Source organism: Podarcis tiliguerta, assembly GCF_965153285.1.
Source record: "Podarcis tiliguerta genome assembly, chromosome: W".
NCBI lineage: Eukaryota > Metazoa > Chordata > Lepidosauria > Squamata > Lacertidae > Podarcis > Podarcis tiliguerta.
In genome coordinates, this window is record NC_139552.1 from 9,916,173 (window position 1) to 9,936,400 (window position 20,228).

The 20,228-nt window shown below is 46.4% G+C and overlaps 1 protein-coding gene across 5 annotated transcripts in view; it reads right to left on the bottom strand.

Moving 5' to 3' along the window:
• The window catches only part of LOC310668826 (integrator complex subunit 6-like), a 165,921-nt gene that overhangs the window by 23,446 nt on the left and 122,247 nt on the right, over positions 1–20,228 (bottom strand). For all 5 annotated transcript variants that reach the window (XM_083422149.1, XM_083422145.1, XM_083422146.1 and 2 more), the window contains 4 exons: positions 19,319–19,534; positions 19,080–19,203; positions 16,156–16,298; positions 15,787–16,018 (listed from right to left, as the gene is read on the bottom strand). Coding sequence is in view for 4 of the 5 variants with exons in the window: in XM_083422145.1 (XP_083278271.1) it covers positions 15,787–16,018; positions 16,156–16,298; positions 19,080–19,203; positions 19,319–19,534 (715 nt within the window). In the remaining variant the exon portion in view is untranslated. The remainder of the gene's footprint in view (positions 1–15,786; positions 16,019–16,155; positions 16,299–19,079; positions 19,204–19,318; positions 19,535–20,228) is intronic.

The window sequence follows — 20,228 nt, forward strand, 5'->3', positions numbered from 1 at the left end:
AGGTTTTGAGACTGGACACTGTTGAGAAAAAACGGCTGGATGAAAGGGCTAGTGCCCAAATTATGATGTGTTTGAGCAACTCTCGGTTATTGCATGTAGCAAATGCCAGCACAGCGTTTGAGTGCTGGAATTTATTAAGGGCAATGCATGTCAGAGAAACTGCTGGAACTATAATTTCTCTGACCAGAAGGCTGTTCAGGACTGTTATGAAAGAAGGTGAGGGTTTGGCAACTCATCTTCAAACACTGAAATCTCTGTTTCTTCAACTACAACAGAGAGGTAAGCGTTATGATGAGACTGACCAAACATACATTATCCTTTCAAGTTTGCCTGAAAGCTGGTTGCCCGTGATTAACAGCATGGAGAGTATGCGTCCCCGAGATCTGACCCTTGAGTATGTGGTTGGAAAATTGACCGAAGAAGCAGAAAGAAGGTCAGATAGACAGGCTGAACTCCAAGAGCAGAGGAGTTACAGTCGAGGGGGGCAGCAGCAGAATCTGCCAATGGAGCAACGCCAAGGTTTGGACTCGGCAATGGCGGTGAGGAGGTGCTATAGATGCAACCAACCCGGGCATCTCCAACGTCAATGCAGGGCAAGACTTCCAGGAGACGACATGGAGCAGAGACAGCAATCGACGCAGAAACATAAGCAGAAAGGGTTCTCTTCAGAGAAGAAGAACACACGTTCTGCTCAGTTTGTGTCTGCATTTTCTCGGGAGGAGAGGAAGATACCTCGAGGAACATGGTTGCTGGACTCTGGGAGTAGCAGGATTATCTGCAACAGTCGGGAGGACTTTAAGACCCTGGAGAAGCCAGCTGATGGAAAAGACTCGATCTATCTTGCTGATGGTCGTAGAAGCAAGATTGATGGCCAGGGAACATGTTTCCTGCAGTGCTTGAACACTACTCTACCATAGACTCTGTTTGTCAACAGTTTGGACTATTGTTTGCTGTCTGTAAGCTGTTTGATTAATGCAGGGTATAGTGTTAAGTTCATGCAGGATGGCTGTCTTATAAAGAATGGAACTCAGGTATGTGGCCATGCAAAGATGGAAAATGGGTTATATGTAATGCAGGACAAGCCTGTTAAAGCAGCCCAGGTGGTTCAGGATAATTTGTCAGTTCATAAAGGGTGTGTACATGAACTGCACAGAAAACTGGGCCACGCCAATTTCCGTGTGCTTTCAGAAATGCAAAAGGTGTGCAAGAATCTAAAAGTAAATAGCTGTAACTGTTTCCTAGATTGCAATGTATGTAAAATGGCCAAATCTAAGAGGAAGTATCTAAAGAGGTTTTAGAACTTGTCCATTGTGACGTGATAGGCCCTTTTCCACAGAAGACTGAAGGGGGCGCCAGATATGCTTTTCTGGTTGTTGTTGTTTAGTCGTTCAGTCGTGTCCGACTCTTCGTGACCCCATGGACCAGAGCACGCCAGGCACTCCTGTCTTCCACTGCCACCCGCAGTTTGGTCAGATTCATGTTTGTAGCTTCGAGAACACTGTCCAACCATCTCGTCCTCTGTCATCCCCTTCTCCTTGTGCCCTCCATCTTTCCCAACATCAGGGTCTTTTCCAGTGAGTCTTCTCTTCTCATGAGGTGGCCAAAGTATTGGAGCCTCAGCTTCACGATCTGTCCTTCCAGTGAGCACTCAGGGCTGATTTCCTTCAGAATGGAGAGGTTTGATCTTCTTGCAGTCCATGGGACTCTCAAGAGTCTCCTCCAGCACCATAATTCAAAAGCGTCAATTCTTCGGCGATCAGCCTTCTTTATGGTCCAGCTCTCACTTCCATACATCACTACTGGGAAAACCATAGCTTTTACCATACGGACCTTTGTTGGCAAGGTGATGTCTCTACTTTTTAAAATGCTGTCTAGGTTTGCCATTGCTTTTCTCCCAAGAAGCAGGCGTCTCTTAATTTCGTGGCTGCTGTCACCATCTGCAGTGATCATGGAGCCCAAAAAAGTAAAATCTCTCACTGCCTCCATTTCTTCCCCTTCTATTTGCCAGGAGGTGATGGGACCAGTGGCCATGATCTTCATTTTTTTGATGTTGAGTTTCAGACCATATTTTGCGCTCTCCTCTTTCACCCTCAATAAAAGGTTATTTAATTCCTCCTCACTTTCTGCCATCAAGGTTGTGTCATCTGCATACCTGAGGTTGTTGATATGCTTTTCTGGTAATAGATGATAAATCACGTTTTATTTGGCTGTTTTTGTTAAAGCAGAAATCTGAGTGTTTCCCCACATTCAGAGAATGGGTTGCCCAAGCTGAAAAGCTCTTCGCTCGCCCTGTTGTGCAGCTGCAAACAGATAGGGGCGGAGAATTTCTGAACAAACAATTTGGGGCATGGTTGCGACGTAAGGGTATCACTCATCGTTTGACTAACCCTTTTAGCCCTGCTGAAAATGGTCTGTGTTAAAGACGTGGGGTTGTAATACAGTCAGTAAAAGACTGCCTGCTAGTGGATGCAGGATTGGGTCACAACCATAGGCTGTGGGGCGAGGCTTTTTTGACAGCGACCTTTTTGATTAATAGAACCTGGTCTAGCTCTATAAAAGATATTCCTTATCGTGTGTTGTTTGGGAAAGAACCAGAGTGGACAATGCTCCATAAGTGGGGTGCTTGGGCACATGTAAACATTCCCAAAGCTCAGCGCCAGAAAGGGGTCGCTAGAGCACAGAAACTGCGGTTTGTGGGATATCAGTCCTATGGCAAAGGGTGGCGTTTCAATCTACGCCCAGGACGCGTGGTTCTGTCACGAAGTGGAGACTTCGCTGACCAGGACAGATGGACTGCGATCCATGCCAACCCAGATTGCCTACTGGCCCTGCAAGTAAGAGAAGAGGCTTCTTCTCAGCCATTGGCAACACAGGAGCAGAATGAGGAGGAGGCGGCACAGATTTCCCCAAAAGATGTGGCAATAGATAATACTTCTTCTCTAGAGGAAGAGGAAGAAGAGCCAGAGATAAGGGGGGGAGAAGAAGTAGTTGTGCCTAGACGCTCCCAGCGTTCAAACAAGGGTGTACCTCCTCAACGTTTGACCCTAGGAGGAGTGAGAGTATGCAATGTGAGTTGTGTGGAACCACAAAGTTATAAAGAAGTCTTAGACTTACCCCCTGGGGAACGTGCTTTGTGGGAACAAGCCATGAAAGAAGAAATGGATTCTTTTAAACGTAACAAAGTGTTTGAGGTCATAATGCCACCACTTGGTGGCAGAGTGGTGTCATGCAAGTGGGTTTACAAAAGGAAAACCCTTGCATCTGGGGAACCACGTTTTCGAGCCAGACTAGTAGCCAGAGGGTTAACTCAGATTAAAGGGGAGAGTTATGATGTGTTTTCTCCCACTGTAAAGAGTGAAACTTTTCGTTTAATGCTTTCCATTGCTGCTGTAAGACAACTAGCAGTGCACCATTTTGATGTTGATCCTGCATATCTGCATGCAAATTTAGACCATGAAGTGTTAATGAGACAACCCCCTGGGTTTGAAGAGGGGAATGGTACAGTCTGGTGTTTGAAAAAGGCTGTTTACGGTCTCAAACAAAGTGGAAGGTGTTGGAACCAGTGTTTAAATGAAGCCCTTGTAAAAATTGGTTTTAAAAGGAGTGTGGCTGATCCATGCCTGTACACCAAGGGGACAGGCAACAAATATCTAATGCTCTTAGTCTTTGTTGATGATTTGCTTGTGGCAGGGAGTTCCACAGATGAGATCCAGAAGCTCACAAGTCAACTGGAAAAGAGGTTTAAGCTTAAAGCCTTAGGGCCTGTAAGCAATTACTTGGGAGTAGAAGTAAGGCAGGAAGCTAATGGAAGCTTCCTATTGAGCCAGAAAGAGAAAATTCTTTGTTTGATAGAGCAGTTTGGCATGGAAAACTGCAAGCCAGTTCAGACTCCCATGACACCAGATTTCCCAAAGACAGTGTGTGATGATGAATTTGATCAGCCTGAGTTGTATCACTCAAAAATAGGATCACTGTTGTATTTAAGCCAGTGGTCAAGGCCAGACATTGCATGTGCTACAAATGTTCTGAGCCAACATGTATCTAAACCCAGTACTGCTGATTGGTGTACTTTGAAAAGGCTTATCAGATATCTAAAGGGGACATTAAATGTATGTTTGAAGATATCTAGTACACAATATGAAAAACTAGAAGTATTTGTTGATGTGACCTGCAGGATCCGAAACCAAGAGGAAACAAAATTCCAAAGACATTGGAGTAAATTTATGGATTATCTAAATACAGTGGTACCTCTGGATGCAAATGGAATCCGTTCCGGAGCCCCATTCGCATCATGAGTAGAGCGTAACCCGCGCCTGCGTGGGTTGCAATTCGCCACTTCCGCGCATGTCATTTTGAGCGTCTGCACATGCGCGAGCAGCGAAACCCAGAAATAACGCGTTCCGTTACTTCTGGGTCGCCGCAGAGCGCAACCCAAAAATACTTAACCTGAAGCTACTTCAACCCAAGGTATGACTGTAATAACTGTAGAAATTTGAAGACTCTAGCGGACTGAAATAAATCTTATGATATGGACAGGATATAATAAGAAACTGCGAAAAGGTGATTGAAATAAGAAAACCTGTTGAAGGGAGGGAGGGAAGTCAGTGCTCAGCAGCGTGTTGGGTAAGGAAGTGGGTAATGATTGTTGAAAATTTGTTGAAATGAAAAATCAATAAAAAACATTTAAAAGGGGGGGGGGTCACTCGGGACTTTGTGGAAAGCATGGTCTCCATGGGGCTGTCCCTGAATAAGTTTGGCTCAACCCATAGCCACAGACATGCCTTAGACCTGGTGTTCTCCTCTACGGACGTGGGTGATCTGACACTAACTAAAAGCGAAACAAAAGAAGTGCAATGATCGGGTCACTTCCTGGTGCAACTAGACTTCATAGAATCATAGAATCATAGAATCATAGAATCATAGAGTTGGAAGAGACCACAAGGGTCATCGAGTCCAACCCCCTGCCAAGCAGGAAACACCATCAGAGCACTCCTGACATATGGTTGTCAAGCCTCTGCTTAAAGACCTCCAAAGAAGGAGACTCCACCACACTCCTTGGCAGCAAATTCCACTGTCGAACAGCTCTTACTGTCAGGAAGTTCTTCCTAATGTTTAGGTGGAATCTTCTTTCTTGTAGTTTGGATCCATTGCTCCGTGTCCGCTTCTCTGGAGCAGCAGAAAACAACCTTTCTCCCTCCTCTATGTGACATCCTTTTATATATTTGAACATGGCTATCATATCACCCCTTAACCTCCTCTTCTCCAGGCTAAACATGCCCAGCTCCCTTAGCCGATCCTCATAAGGCATTGTTTCCAGGCCTTTGACCATTTTGGTTGCCCTCCTCTGTACACGTTCTAGTTTGTCAGTGTCCTTCTTGAACTGTGGTGCCCAGAACTGGACACAGTACTCCAGGTGAGGTCTGACCAGAGCAGAATACAGTGGCACTATTACTTCCCTTGATCTAGATGCTATACTCCTATTGATGCAGCCCAGAATTGCATTGGCTTTTTTAGCTGCCGCGTCACACTGTTGGCTCATGTTAAGTTTGTGGTCAACCAAGACTCCTAGATCCTTTTCACATGTACTGCTCTCAAGCCAGGTGTCACCCATCTTGTATTTGTGCCTCTCATTTTTTTTGCCCAAGTGCAATACTTTACATTTCTCCCTGTTAAAATTCATCTTGTTTGTTTTGGCCCAGTTCTCTAATCTGTCAAGGTCGTTTTGAAGTGTGATCCTGTCCTCTGGGGTGTTAGCCACCCCTCCCAGTTTGGTGTCATCTGCAAATTTGATCAGGATGCCCTTGAGTCCATCATCCAAGTCGTTGATAAAGATGTTGAATAAGACCGGGCCCAAGACAGAACCCTGTGGCACCCCACTAGTCACTCTTCTCCAGGATGAAGAGGAACCATTGATGAGCACCCTTTGGGTCCGGTCAGTCAGCCAGTTACATATCCACTGAGTGGTAGCATAGTCAAGACCGCATTTTACCAGCTTCTTTACAAGAATATCATGGGGCACCTTGTCAAATGCCTTGCTGAAATCAAGGTAGACTACATCCACTGTGTTCCCTTCATCTACCAGGCTTGTAATTCTGTCAAAAAATGAGATCAGGTTGGTCTGACATGATTTATTTTTCAGAAATCCATGCTGACTATTGGTGATCACAGCATTCCTTTCTAGGTGCTCACAGATTGTTTGCTTAATGATCTGCTCCAGAATCTTCCCTGGTATTGATGTTAGACTGACTGGGCGGTAATTATTTGGGTCCTCTCTTTTCCCCTTTTTGAAAATAGGGACAACATTTGCCCTCCTCCAGTCTGCCGGGACTTCGCCTGTTCTCCAGGAATTCTCAAAGATGACTGCCAGTGGTTCTGAGATCACATCTGCCAGTTCTTTTAATACTCTTGGATGCAGTTCATCTGGCCCTGGAGACTTGGATACATCTAAACTAGCCAAGTATTCTTGTACTATCTCCTTAGTTATTCTGGGCTGTGTTTTCTCTGCTGAATCATTTGCTCCAAATTCTTCTGGTCGGGCATTGTTTTCTTTATCGGAGAAGACTGAGGCAAAGAAGGCATTGAGGAGTTCAGCCCTTTCTGTGTCCCCTGTTTGCATTTCACCATCTTCTCCTCTGAGTGACCCCACTGTTTCTTTGTTCTTCCTTTTGCTACGAACATACCCATAGAAGCCTTTTTTGTTGCTTTTAACCTCTCTAGCAAGCCTGAGTTCATTCTGTGCTTTAGCTTTTCTGACTTTGTGTCTACACGTGCTGGCTATTTGTTTGAATTCCTCTTTGGTGGTTTCCCCCCTTTTCCATTTTTTGTACACATCCTTTTTTAATCTTAACTCAGTTAAAAGTTCTTTAGATAGCCACCCTGGCTTCTTTAGGCACCTTCCATGTTTCCGTCTCATTGGTATTGCCTGAAGTTGTGCTTTTACTATCTCCCTCTTAACAAACTCCCAGCCATCATGAACTCCCTTTCCTTTTAGTATTACTGTCCATGGGATCTCACCCAGCACTTCCCTAAGTTTTATGAAGTCGGCTTTCTTAAAGTCAAGAAATTGAGTCCTAGTATGCTTGGCTGCTCCTTTCCGTTGTATAGTAAACTTCAGAAGAGCATGATCACTTGCGCCTAATGATCCTTCCACTTCTACCCCATTAACCAGGTCATCGACATTGGTTAGGACCAGATCTAAAATGGCTGTTCCTCTTGTTGCTTCTCCCACTTTCTGGACAATGAAGTTGTCTGCAAGGCCAGTGAGGAATCTGTTTGACCTTATGCTCTTGGCTGAGTTTGACATCCAACAAATATCTGGGTAATTGAAGTCCCCCATTACTACTATCTCCCTTCCTTTTGCATGCTTGGCCATCTGTTCCAGGAAGGCAGCATCTATGTCCTCCGTTTGGCTTGGGGATCTGTAGTAAACTCCCACAATGAGGTCACTATTATTCTTCTCTCCCTTAATTTTGACCCAAATGCTCTCACTTTGGCTTTGAGGTTCTAAATCTTGGATCTCTTCACAGGTATACACATCCCTGACATATAACGCCACTCCTCCTCCTTTCTTGTCTGGTCTGTTTCTCTGAAATAGATTGTATCCCTCCATTTTTACATTCCAATCGTGGGACTTATCCCACCAGGTTTCAGTGATGCCTATTATGTCATATTTAGTTTGCTGTACCAAGAGCTCAAGCTCATCTTGTTTATTTCCCATGCTTTGTGCATTAGTGTACAGACATTGAAGTCCATTAGTCATTCCCCCGTGTCTCTTATTTAAGGATTTTTTCCTCCCACCACTAGGTCTGCTTGCTGTTTGCTCCATTTGGTCTATGACATTTGGATGATCATCTTCATCAATTAATAGACTCCTACCTTCAGGAGCACTGTCTCCCTCCCCCACATTAGTCAGTTTAAAGCCCTCCTGATGAGGTTTCTTAGTTTTTTGGCAAAAACATTCCTCCCAACCGTTGTGAGGTGCAGCCCATCGCTTGCCAGAAGTCCATCCTCAAGAAACTGCAGTCCGTGATCTAAGAATCCAAACCGTTCCTGTTTACACCATTTGCGAAGCCAGCTGTTTACTTCCACTATTTTCCTCTCTCTCCCTGGGCCACGTCGTTCAACTGGGAGGACAGATGAGATGACGATTTGTGCATTTAATTGCTTCAATTTCCTGCCCAGAGCCTCGTAGTCTCTTTTGATCTTCTGGAGGCTATTGCTTGCAGTGTCATTGGTTCCCACATGAACCAAGAGGAAGGGGTATTTGTCAGTGGGTTTTATGATTCCTTGCAGTCGTTCAGTTACATCTTGGATCTTAGCCCCGGGGAGACAGCACACTTCCCGAGACATCTTGTCAGGCCCACAGATCACTGCTTCTGTTCCCCTCAGTAAGGAATCCCCTATCACCACTACACGCCTTCTCTTAGGTTTGGTCAGGGTTCTTCCGTGAGCGGTCCGTTCCAAGGTCGCCTGCACATTCCCTGAGGACTGACTTTGCTGCTCATCTTCATATACGTGATCGACTGTAATGAGGGAGAGATCCTCAAATGGAGTCTGCTCTTCGTTTTCCATGCTAGGGGAGAGGACCTCAAAGCGATTGTGTATTTCTAGACAATCAGAGCGAACCCTGGGCCTCCTACTTCTTTGAGTCACGTTTCTCCACATATCGGGCTCCTGTGTTGGTGAACTAGCCTCCTTCTCAGGGGAGTCCCCTGTCTCCTCCTTGGTGGAGACGGTGTGCTCTGTTGCTTCCAAGAAGAGCTCCAGCTCTCTAATTCTTTGGAGCGTAGCTACACGTTCCTCCAGTTGCTGGACTTTGTCTTTTAGGAGGGCAATCAACATGCAATTGCTGCACGTAAAGCTGCCTGCAACCTTTGGCAAGATGGCAAACATTGCGCAGGAACCGCAGGCGACTGCAGCTGTTCCCTCCCCCTCCATCTTGAGAATGTGTCGTTGGGCTTGAGACTAGCTCCCCTAAATCTAAAAGATGGTTCAAACTGCGCGCTGATAAGCTCCTCCCACAGCTAATCACCTGCCTCAACAGAAACCCTGCCCCCTCTGACCTTTGACCAGGGAAAGCAGCTAATCAGCCACAAGAATCACACACACAAGAAAACCCTTTTGGCTCCTTCTTCAGCCGCTGCCCTGCAAACACTGATAAGCTCCTCCCACAGCTAATCACCTGCCTCAACAGAAACCCTGCCCCCTCTGACCTTTGACCAGGGAAATCAGCTAATCAGCCACAAGAATCACACACACAAGAAACCCCTTTTGGCTCCTTCTTCAGCCGCTGCCCTGCAAACACAACCCTTCCCCTCTGCAGGGAGGTGGGATTGATTCAGATGGACCACCCCCGCCACTTAATGGATCCAGATGGTTTCCAAAGAGTAGTGGGGGATGTTTTATCCCATGCTGATGGCTTTTTAGCTGATTCCCTGGTGGCCCACTGGAATGTGGAGCCCAGAACTAGATAAACTAACAGGAAGGATTCGAAACCGGTGGGACCAGAAATTAATGGAAGACTGGAGTAAATTTACAGACTATTTGAAAAGAATTTGTGAAGATCAGACGTTTGTAGGTTTGCAAGACGTTTTTGTGCAGATGTAAAGGCAATATAAAGTTAAGAAATGCATAAGAAGTGGTTAAAACGGTGGATCATCAGAGGTGCTGATGGAAGTCTAAAAAGATTGTATAAGTGATAAGTTTTGTAGTACATTTTATAATTTATATGTTAAAATCAATAAAAAAAATTTATATATATAAAAAAGGAATGTGGAGCCCAGACAGCCCCACGGTTTTCACCAGAGCTGAGGGTGATGAAACAATCACCGAGATTGAATCAGACCAGACACGGGATAGAGCTCAACGTCAAGCCTACCAAGTGGGTTGGACTCGATGACCCTTGTGGTCTCTTCCAACTCTAAGATTCTAAGTGGCAACAGCAACGGCGAAGAGGACTTTCTTCTCTGCCTCTACTGCATCTGGAGAAAACAAAGTTCTTAGCAGATAAAGTTGCTCAGATTCGGAATGAGGTAGACTCCACCGTGGGAGCAGGGCCAGGGTGGAAGAGTGCTAGGGTCTAGTCAAGTTGTATGGGATCAATTCCAATCTGTTACCTCCGAGGATGTGGACAGGCTGCTTGGATGAGTGAAACTGACCACCTTGTGAGGAGAATCAGAACTTACAGGGTTAAACAGTTCTGTGTGACGTCTCTGCTTACTGAGGTGTGGTTTCTTTCACATACAGGAATCTTTGTGTGTGAGTTGCTTTCACTTTTCGCTGATGAGCCAGAGAGAATGTCTGCTCGATCTCCCGGCTGGTTTATGATGTTCTGCTGTACATGATTAAAGCCTTCTTAGATTAGCAAGAAGCTTGCGTACGGACTATTATTGCACCTACACAAGGCACACACCGCTGCTGTGATACTCTGCTTGGAGCCAGGAATAAGTCTTGCTGCACGCCATTCTAACTCCAGACACCTGTCTCCTTGATCCATGCCCATCCTGGCTCATAAAAGCGAGCCGGGAAGGGATGAGCGATGGGCTCCGTGAGGCGGTGAACACTTCCCTCTGTGAGGGAGCCTTCTCAGACCTGCTGGAAGAGGCAGTTATTAAACTGCTTCTTAAAAAAACATATTCGGACCCAGCCAATATGGCCTTTGACACCATTGACCATGACATCTTTCTGGACTGTCTAGAGGGGCTGGGAGCAAGGAGTACTGTTATGCAGTGGTTCTACTCCTTCCTCCTGGGCCGTGTCCAGAAAGTGGTGTTGGGGAATCAGTGTTCGGACCCCTGGGCTCTCACTTGTGGGGTGCCTCAGGGTTCCGTCCTCTACCCCATGCTTTTAAACATCTATATGAAGCTGCTGGGAAAGATCATTAGGGGGTTTGGGCTGGGTATTCACCAGTAGTAGTAGTAGTAGTAGTAATAATAATAATAATAATAATAATAATAATAATAATAATAATAATAAATTATTTATACCACGCCCATCTGGCTGGGTTTCCCCAGCCACTCTGGGCGGCTTCCAAAAGAATATTAAAATACTGTGATACATCAAACATTAAAAGCTTCCCTAAACAGGGCTGCCTTCAGATGTCTTCTAAAAGTCTGGCAGTTGTTGTTCTCTTTGACATCTGGTGGGAGGGCGTTCCACAGGGAGGGCACCACTACCGAGAAGGCCCTCTGCCTGGTTCCCTGTAACTTGGCTTCTCGCAGTGAGGGAACCGCCAGAAGGCTCTCGGTGCTGGACCTCAGTGTCCGGGTAGAGCGATGAGCAATGGGGGTGGAGACGCTCCTTCAGGTATACTGGATCGAGGCCGTTTAGGGCTTTAAAGGTCAGCACCAACACTTTGAATTGTGCTCGGAAACGTACTGGGAGCCAATGTAGGTCTTTCAAGACCGGTGTTATATGGTCTCGGCGGCTGCTCCCAGTCACCAGTCTGGCTGCTGCATTCTGGATTAGTTGTAGTTTCCGGGTCACCTTCAAAGGTAGCCCCACGTAGAGCGCATTGCAGTAGTCCAAGCGGGAGATAACCAGAGCATGCACCACTCTGGCGAGGCAGTCCGCGGGCAGATAGGGTCTCAGCCTACGTACCAGATGGAGCTGGTACACAGCTGCCCTGGACACTGATTTAACCTGTGCCTCCATGGACAGCTGTGAGTCCAAAATGACTCCCAGGCTGCGCACCTGGTCCTTCAGGGGCACAGTTACCCCATTCAGGACCAGGGAATCCTCCACACCTGCCCGCCTCCTGTCCCCCAGAAACAGTACTTCTGTCTTGCCAGGATTCAATCTCAATCTGTTTGCCGCCATCCATCCTCCAACCACCTCCAGACACTCACACAGGACCGTCACCGCCTTCACTGGTTCTGATCTGAAAGAGAGGTAGAGCTGGGTATCATCCGCATACTGATGAACACCCAGCCCAAACCTCCTGATGATCTCTCCCAGCGGCTGCATATAGATGTTGAAAAGCATGGGGGAGAGGACGGAACCCTGAGGCACCCCACAAGTGAGAGCCCAGGGGTCTGAACACTCACCCCCCACCACCACTTTCTGAACACGGCCCAGGAGGAAGGAGCGGAACCACTGTATGACAGTACCCCCAGCTCCCAGCCCCTCAAGACGGTCCAGAAGGATGTTATGGTCGATGGTATCAAACGCCGCTGAGAGATCCAGCAGAACTAGGAAACAGCTCTCACCTTTGTCCCTAGCCTGCCGGAGATCATCGGCCAGTGTGACCAAGGCAGTTTCAGTCCCGTGATGAGGCCTGAATCCCGACTGGAAGGGATCCAAATGGTCCGCTTCTTCCAGGCGTGCCTGGAGTTGTTCAGCAACCACTCGCTCAATCACCTTGCCCAAGAATGGAAGATTTGAGACTGGGCGATAGTTGGCCATCGTGGCCGCATCTAAAGATGGTTTTTTAAGAAGCGGTTTAATAACCGCCTCTTTCAGCAGGTCTGGGAAGACTCCCTCACGGAGGGAAGCATTCACCACCCCATGAAGCCCATCGCCCAGCCCTTCCCAGCTAGCTTTTATAAGCCAGGATGGGCAAGGATCAAGGAGACAGGTGGTTGGTTTCACTCGTCCAAGCAGCCTGTCCACATCCTCGGAGGTAACAGATTGGAATTGATCCCATGCAATTTGACTAGACAGGACTCTAGCACTCTCCCGCCCCGGCCCTGCTCCCACGGTGGCGCCTACCTCTTCCCGAGTCTGAGCGACTTTATCTGCAAAAAACTTTGCAAAATCATTGCAGGAGATCATGTGGCCCGTACTGGGCCCCGATGTAGCAGGTGGTTCCGCTAAATTCCGGACCACCTGGAAAAGTCTCCTGCTGCTGTTTTCTGCAGATGCAATAGAGGCGGTGAAGAAAGTTTTCTTCGCCGTCGCTACTGCCACTTGGTAGGCTCGACATTGAGCTCTAACCTGTGTCCGGTCAGCTTCAGAATGGGTCCTCCGCCACCGGCGCTCTAGCCGTCTCAACGATTGTTTCATTGCCCTCAGATCCGTGGAAAACCACGGGGCTGTCCGGGCTCCATGCAATCGGAGAGGGCGCTTCGGAGCCAAACAGTCAATAGCCCTGGTTAACTGCACATTCCAGCGGGCCACCAGGGAATCAGCTGAAAGGCCATCAACATGGGATAAAGAATCCCCTACCACTCTCTGGAAACCATTTGGATCCATTAAGTGGCGGGGGCGGACCATCCGAATCGGTCCCACCTCCCTGCAGAGGGGAAGGGTCGCGGAGAAGTCCAGTTGCACCAGGAACTGATCTGACCATGGCACTTCTTTCATTTTGCTTTTACTTAGTGTCAGATCACCAACAACATCCATAGAGGTAAATACCAGGTTCAAGGCATGTCTGTGGCTATGGGTTGGGCCAGACTTATTCAGGGACAGCCCCATGGAGGCCATGCTTTCCACGAAGTCCCGAGCGGCCCCTTGTAAGGTCCTGTTGGCATGGATGTTAAAATCCCCTAGGACAATCAAAGTAGGTGTCTCCAGGAGAACATCCGCCATGACCTGAAGCAGCTCGGACAGGGAATCCTGGGTGCCGCGGGGAGGTCGGTACACCAGAAGGAATCCTGTACTGCTTCTATTGCCCAATTTCCAGAACATGCACTCAGAGAACTGGGTCTTCCCAATAGGACGCCTGGTGCAAACTAATGACTTCCTAAAAATCACTGCAACCCCCCCTCCCCGCCCACAAGGCCTGGGTTGCTGTGCGTAAGAGAAACCTGGTGGACAAGCAGCGGCAAGGACAGGCCCATCTGCTTCATCCAACCAAGTCTCTGTTACACATGCCAGGTCAAATCCTCCATCCATGATCAAGTCATGGATTGCAGTGGTTTTATGAATCATTGACCTGGCATTGCACAGCAGCACCTTCAGTTCATGTGGGTATCCCTTGCTGATTCTACTATCCGTCCGGTCAGGACCAGACCCAGAGGCAGGGATAGTCCTCAGACAATGACTAATCCTGCCTCCTCTGTAATGACAAGGTCTGGTCTTAGCGTAACTCCTCCTCCTACCCGTGATCACTGAGATCGGTTGTCCCAGCGCATCCCCCTCTGTGGAACATGCCCCAGCCATTTTGTTAGCTGGGACCCACTCCCCGGCAGCCCTGACCCCTCCCCTTAAGAACAAAATAAGACCTTAAAACAATAAAAACAAAAACAAAAAACCCCAGAAAACAAAAAACAATACAAATAAAAAACTATAAAAATTACAAATCCATTAAAATCAAACAAATTCCCAACTAAACATCCATCCCACCCCCATCCCCGTCCCCGCATATACAAAAAATAAAAATAAAAAGGAAAAGGAAAAATTTAAAACATTTTAAAAAGAACTCTGCGCCACTCCGGATCCCCCTGGGCCGCAGCAGCAGTGACAGCAACCGTCCCTGTGAGGCCTGTCAGGCCCCGCCCCGGGCCAGATGGTGAGTGGCAGGAAGGAGCAGGGCCCTCAGGCACTCACGCAGGAGAGTCCTCCTGGGCAGCAGAGCGCAGCAGTCCCTGTGAGGCTTCAGGCCCCACCCTGGGCCAGGTGGTGAGTGGCAGGAAAGAGCAGGGCCCTCAGACACTCACGCAGGAGAGTCCTCCTGGGCAGCAGAGCGCAGCAGTCCCTGTGAGGCTTCAGGCCCCGCCCCGGGCCAGATGGTGAGTGGCAAGGAGGAGCAGGGCCCTCAGACACTCACGCAGGTGGATGATACCCAGCTCACGCAGGAGAGTGTGGATGATACCCAGCTCTACCTCTCTTTTAAATTGAAACCAGTGAAGGTCCTGTGTGAGTGTCTGGAGGCAGTTGGAGGATGTATGGTGGCTAACAGATTGAGGTTGAATCCTGACAAGACGGAAGTACTGTTTTGGGGAGACAGGTGGGTATGGGGGATCCCCTGGTCCTGAATGGGGTAACTGTGTCCCTGAATGACCAGGTGCGCGGCCTGGGAGTCATTTTGGAGTCACAGCTGTCCATGGAGGCGCAGGTCAATTCTGTGTCCAGGCCAGCTGTCTACCAGCTACATCTGGTACGCCGGCAGAGACCCTACCTGCCCGCAGACTGTCTCGCCAGAGTGGTGCATACCCTGGTTATCTCCTGCTTGGACTACAACAATGCGCTCTACGTGGAGCTACCTTTGAAGGTGACTCAAAAAATGCAACTAACCAGAATGCAGCAGCTGGATTGGTGACTAGGAGTGGCCGCTGGGATCCTATAACACCAGTCCTATAGGATCTTCACTGGCTCCCAGTGCATTTCTAAGCACAATTCAAAGTATTGAAGCTGACCTTTAAAGCCCTAAACAGCCTCGGTCCAGTATACCTGGAGGAGCGTCTCCACCCCCATTGCTTAGCCCAGACACTGAGGTCCTCCTCCGAGGGTCTTCTGGTGGTTCCCTCACTGTGAGAAGCGAAGTTACAGGGAACCAGGCAGAAGGCCTTCTTGGTAGTGGCACCCACCTTGTGGAATGCCCTCCCTTCGAGGAGATAAAGAATTACACAACTTTTAGAAGACATCCGAAGGCAGTCCTGTATTGGTAGGTTTTTAATGCTTGATGTTTTTATTATGTTTTTAGATATGCTGTGAGCTGCCCAAAGTGGCTGGGGAAACCCAGCCAGATGAGCAGAGTAATAAATAATAATAATAGAAATAATATAAATACCTAAGCAGGCAAAAGGGAATTGTTTAGTGAGGGTTTAGCAGAAAAAGCACAAAGGAGAAGTAAAAGGAACAAAGTAAAAGTCAGATAGGTTGCAGCTAAGCTGTAGTTCTAATTACCTTTGTAGGCTGGCATAGCTTTGAGGGTGGTGTTGGTTGGGGACCCTGTAGCAGAGGAGGCCCCCTTCACACTGACATGATTGACTATCATTGGTGAGGACTGGGACTTCCTTAACAGTGGAGACACACTGTGCCTTCTTTTCAGACAGGCAGGGGTGTTGGTCTCTCCTGGACGCTTGATTTTGTTCTGAGGACCAGTGACAAACTCATCTGCTTCATCAATCATCATGCCCTGGAAAACACATAATCAACCATTAAGATCAGTTAGCAGTATTGTTATTTTGGAACAAAATACCAACTCCACTCACTCAGAGTCATGAAATTTTTTTGGGCGAGTGCCCTGGGTTAATTACAGTAGGCTCTACCTACCTTCTTATCCTGCTTGAAAGGGTTACCAAAAGTATGAAGTCTTTTGGGTTGGTCTGGGTCAATTTCCCGAAGTAGAGAAGGCATTCTCTTTAGATATTCCTGGTAGTTCCCCATCTGAGCCACTGGAACACTATGAATGCAGTCTGCAACAGAAACAGAAACAATGTATATCATTTTCAAAAGTTTTGAACTTCCCTAAAGTTAAATAGTTAACTTGTTAAGTTTTTCCAGCTGTGCCATTTATAGTCCCATTCTTCTTAAGCATGTGTTCACACACTTGTAAGTGCAGACTGGATATGTGCATAGGGAAAGTGTCTTTGAACCTGATGCATGATATCTAAGGATATGAGATTTCCCATTTTGCTAAGAGTTCCCTTGTAACACATGTCAATCTTGAATGAAAGTTGTGTGTTGGGAATCTAAGGTAAGACCACACACAGTGAAGTGTGGCTCCAAGTCATGTTTGCTGTAAAAGTCATCACAGAGAAGCAGAGTCAGTAAGGTCCAAATGTTTTACTGCTGCAGAAGTAACAGACACAGGAAACAGCTCTGGACAAAGTTATACACAGAAAAAAGTAAGTTCCAGCTGGCAGGCTTTTCAGGTACAGAATATCCCTATTACTCTAATTCCAAGGCTTCAACTGCAATACTAACACAAAATACACCAGCTGACAGAGTTGCAATCAAAATTATTCAACCCCCCATTGCTAATCAGGCTTATTATAAAAATTTACAAACTTTCGGCTGTTTGCAATGAGCACATCAAACCAAAGCAATTGAAATAGCTTAACACAGCGGGTACTTCGAGTGGTTTCTCTGTCGTGACTAATACCTCTGAGGGCAGAAACTGGAAAATGCTGAAAAATACTGGTTCATTCTGGAAGGTTCTGTTCTTTTCTGCTGAAGCAGCTGGAAATGTTATGCTTTACGTTTTGTTATCTCAAGGTCATGCTGAGCCAGGAAAGAGAAATCTATGAGCTCAGCAGGCTGATTTCTCATTCTTACTTTTGTTTTCTACCACTCACATCTGCCAAGTTCTCTCTTTTGTAATGAAGCTGGAAAACCTTTACTAAAAGTTATTCTTTTGCTAATGAACTTTTGCCTCTGTGTGATTTATTGCTACCAGAAGTGCCAACTCCAAAATACGCTTCTGCATCAGGACATGGAGTGCTTTGGAATTTAAGCCAAATCATGTCAGATTATGTGCCCAGGTTTTGGGGGGGTTTCGCCCCCAATTTGGAGCTTTTGGAATATGATTCCTGGCCCAAATCATGCCAATTTCCTCAAATTCAGCTAAAATTGCAATTTATACTCACTTTTTCAGTCTCACTATTATTCAATCCCTTCATGGCAAGCATCTTTAGTACTTAGTAGAGCAGAATTCTGCTGCTATGACCTGCTGCAAACAAGATGCATAGCAAGACAGCAGCTTCTGGCAGCGTTCCCGAGGAATCTGAGCCCATTCCTCATGAGCAATGGCCTCCAGTCCAGTAATATTCTTGGGTTTGTATGCTGCAACCGCCTTCTTCAAATCCCACCAGAGATTTTCTATGGGGTTCAAGTCAGCTGACTGTGATGGCCACTATAGAACCTTCCAGGACTACTTCTGCAACCAAGGCTTGGTGGAATTTGAGGAATGCTTGGGATCACTGTCTTGTTGGAAAGTCCAAAGACGCCCAAGATTCAGCTTCCTCACTGATGGCAAGATGTTTCTCCCTTCTGTGTTCAGTACGTGCCTTACTGTGTTCATTGAAACCTCAATGCCTGCTGCCACCAAGTCTTGCTGCAGCTCTTTTGCAGTCACTTGTGCATTTTTCCCAGCCTACCGTCTCAGAAATCCGGTTGCTGCCACAGATCGCTTCCTTTTTCTGCCCTGTCCTGGTAGTGTAACCACTGTTCATTTAACTTTGAACTTGCAAACTATGCTTCTAACAGTGTCTCTAGGAACATATGGTGCCTTCACTATCATTTTGTATCCTGCTCCTTGTTTGTGAAGGCCGATGATCTTTTCTCTTACCTTCTTGGACCATTCTCTTGACTTAGCCATATTTCTAATGTGCAGCCAAATTTGACACTCTGCAACCCCCTAGCCTGCTCAGGTATTTCATGTGTTGCAGCTCAAGCACACCTGGTGCAACTGATGAAGCCCTTGATTAGTTGCATCAGGTGTGCTTGAGACAACACCTGTTGTATTTGTGCTGTTGTGAGGGATTCTATTCAGGGGGTTGAGATTGGAGAAGCCAGTATAAGTTGCATTTTCAGCTGAATTTGGGGAAACTACTTGAAGCATCCGTGATGTTGAGCTATTTCAACTGCTTTTGCTTGATTTGCTCATTGTCGACAGCTGAAAGTTTGTAAATTTTGATAATAAACCTGATTTGCCATTGCAAATGATTAAATATTTTTTACATTAATCACACAGATTAAGGGTTGCCGTATGGCAGGATTCAGGGCTAGAAGAATCCATAAAATCCATGTATTCCAAGTCCAAATCCCAAACCAGGGACAGCTCAGTGGTAGAGCATCTGTCTTGCATGCAGAAAGTCCCTGGTTCCCAGAAACTCCAGGTAGGGCTGGAAGAGATTCCTGTTGAAATCCTGAAGAGTTGCTGCTATTCAGCATAGCCAACCATTAATCAGTTGGATCAGTGGTCTGACTAAATACAAGGCAACTTCCTACGTTCCTAATGCTTTGCATACCAAAGCTCCCAGGTTCAATCTCTGGCAACATCTCCAAGTAGGGCTGGACATGTCCTGTCTGAGAGCGCTGCTGCCAAACAGTGTAGAGTGTAGACAATAGTGAAGGAGGTGGATTAATGGTTTGCCTCAGAATAAAGCTGGTTCCTGTGTTTCTACTCTTCACCGAAAGGAACCGAACTAGAACCTCAATTCAGTCCAATGACAACAAGGCAGGATACAAGTTACCTTCATCCTGGCCCAGGATAACTTTGTGTGTTTTCAGCAGGTTAGTCCTCATTCGGGTCAGCTGGTCTAAAAGGCTGCAGCGAGGAATATCATAAGCATTCCTGTATGCCTGTGGCTTTAGATCCTGAATTTTAAAAACAAAAACAGAATGTTGGTCAACTCATTGCTGTTTGAATACTACAAAGTTGGAAGATGTAAGGCAAGCATTTTGCTTCCCACTGGTACCACATCACACCCACCTTGTTTAAGAGCCCTATGTGGAAGCCAGCAAATTCCTTAACGTTCGTTTCAGGAAGCCTGAGCGGAGATTCACCTGAGATCCCGGGAAGGAGCTGTTTCAAATCCCTCTTCTGGATCAGGGAGAGACCACTGAAGTGATTTTTCACTTTAATGCCAATCTCTTGTGGTGCTTTCTTGCCCACTGACCCTATTATCCGCTCCGACTCTATTTTTGTCTACAACAAAATCACATAGTATATTGAGGGAAGTAAACAGCACAGCAGATGATTCTGGTATACAACAAATTCTTACTACATCAAAAGGTAGCCCAAACCTGCTCTCTACATGCTGAAAGAGATTGAGGATTATTTATAATACATCTCCTCCAAGATTCAAGCCATATATCTAACTGTCACGACCATCTCTTAGGACTACATAAGCATTTGAGTCACACAGGGCCTTTTCATAAATGAACAAATGCCTTTTAGTCCAAAATGCATAACAAATGAATTCAGTTACCTGGGACAGAAAGTTAAAACAATGCAGTTTTTTTATTTATTTAACAACATGGAAAATACAAACAATGACCACAGTTCTTCTCATTGGCCAGGATAGAATAACATTCTAGAGAAGCAAATTTAGTCAGAAGCAACTTTTAGTCACAAAATACAGCCTGGTTCACATCTATCCAAGTATGATTAGCTGTATTTGTATGCTGCTGTACAAAGGCTATCTGTGCAACTTAAAAGCTTGCGTATGTGGCATTCACATGAACAGAAGTTGATCCAATAAGGGCTATTATTGTTGTTTTTATTTTGATTATGTATTTTATAGTTTTATATTCTGATTTCATTTTGTGAACCTCCCTGAGACCTGTGGGTATAGGGCGGTATATAAATTCAATAAATAATAATACAAAGAAGTTATGAT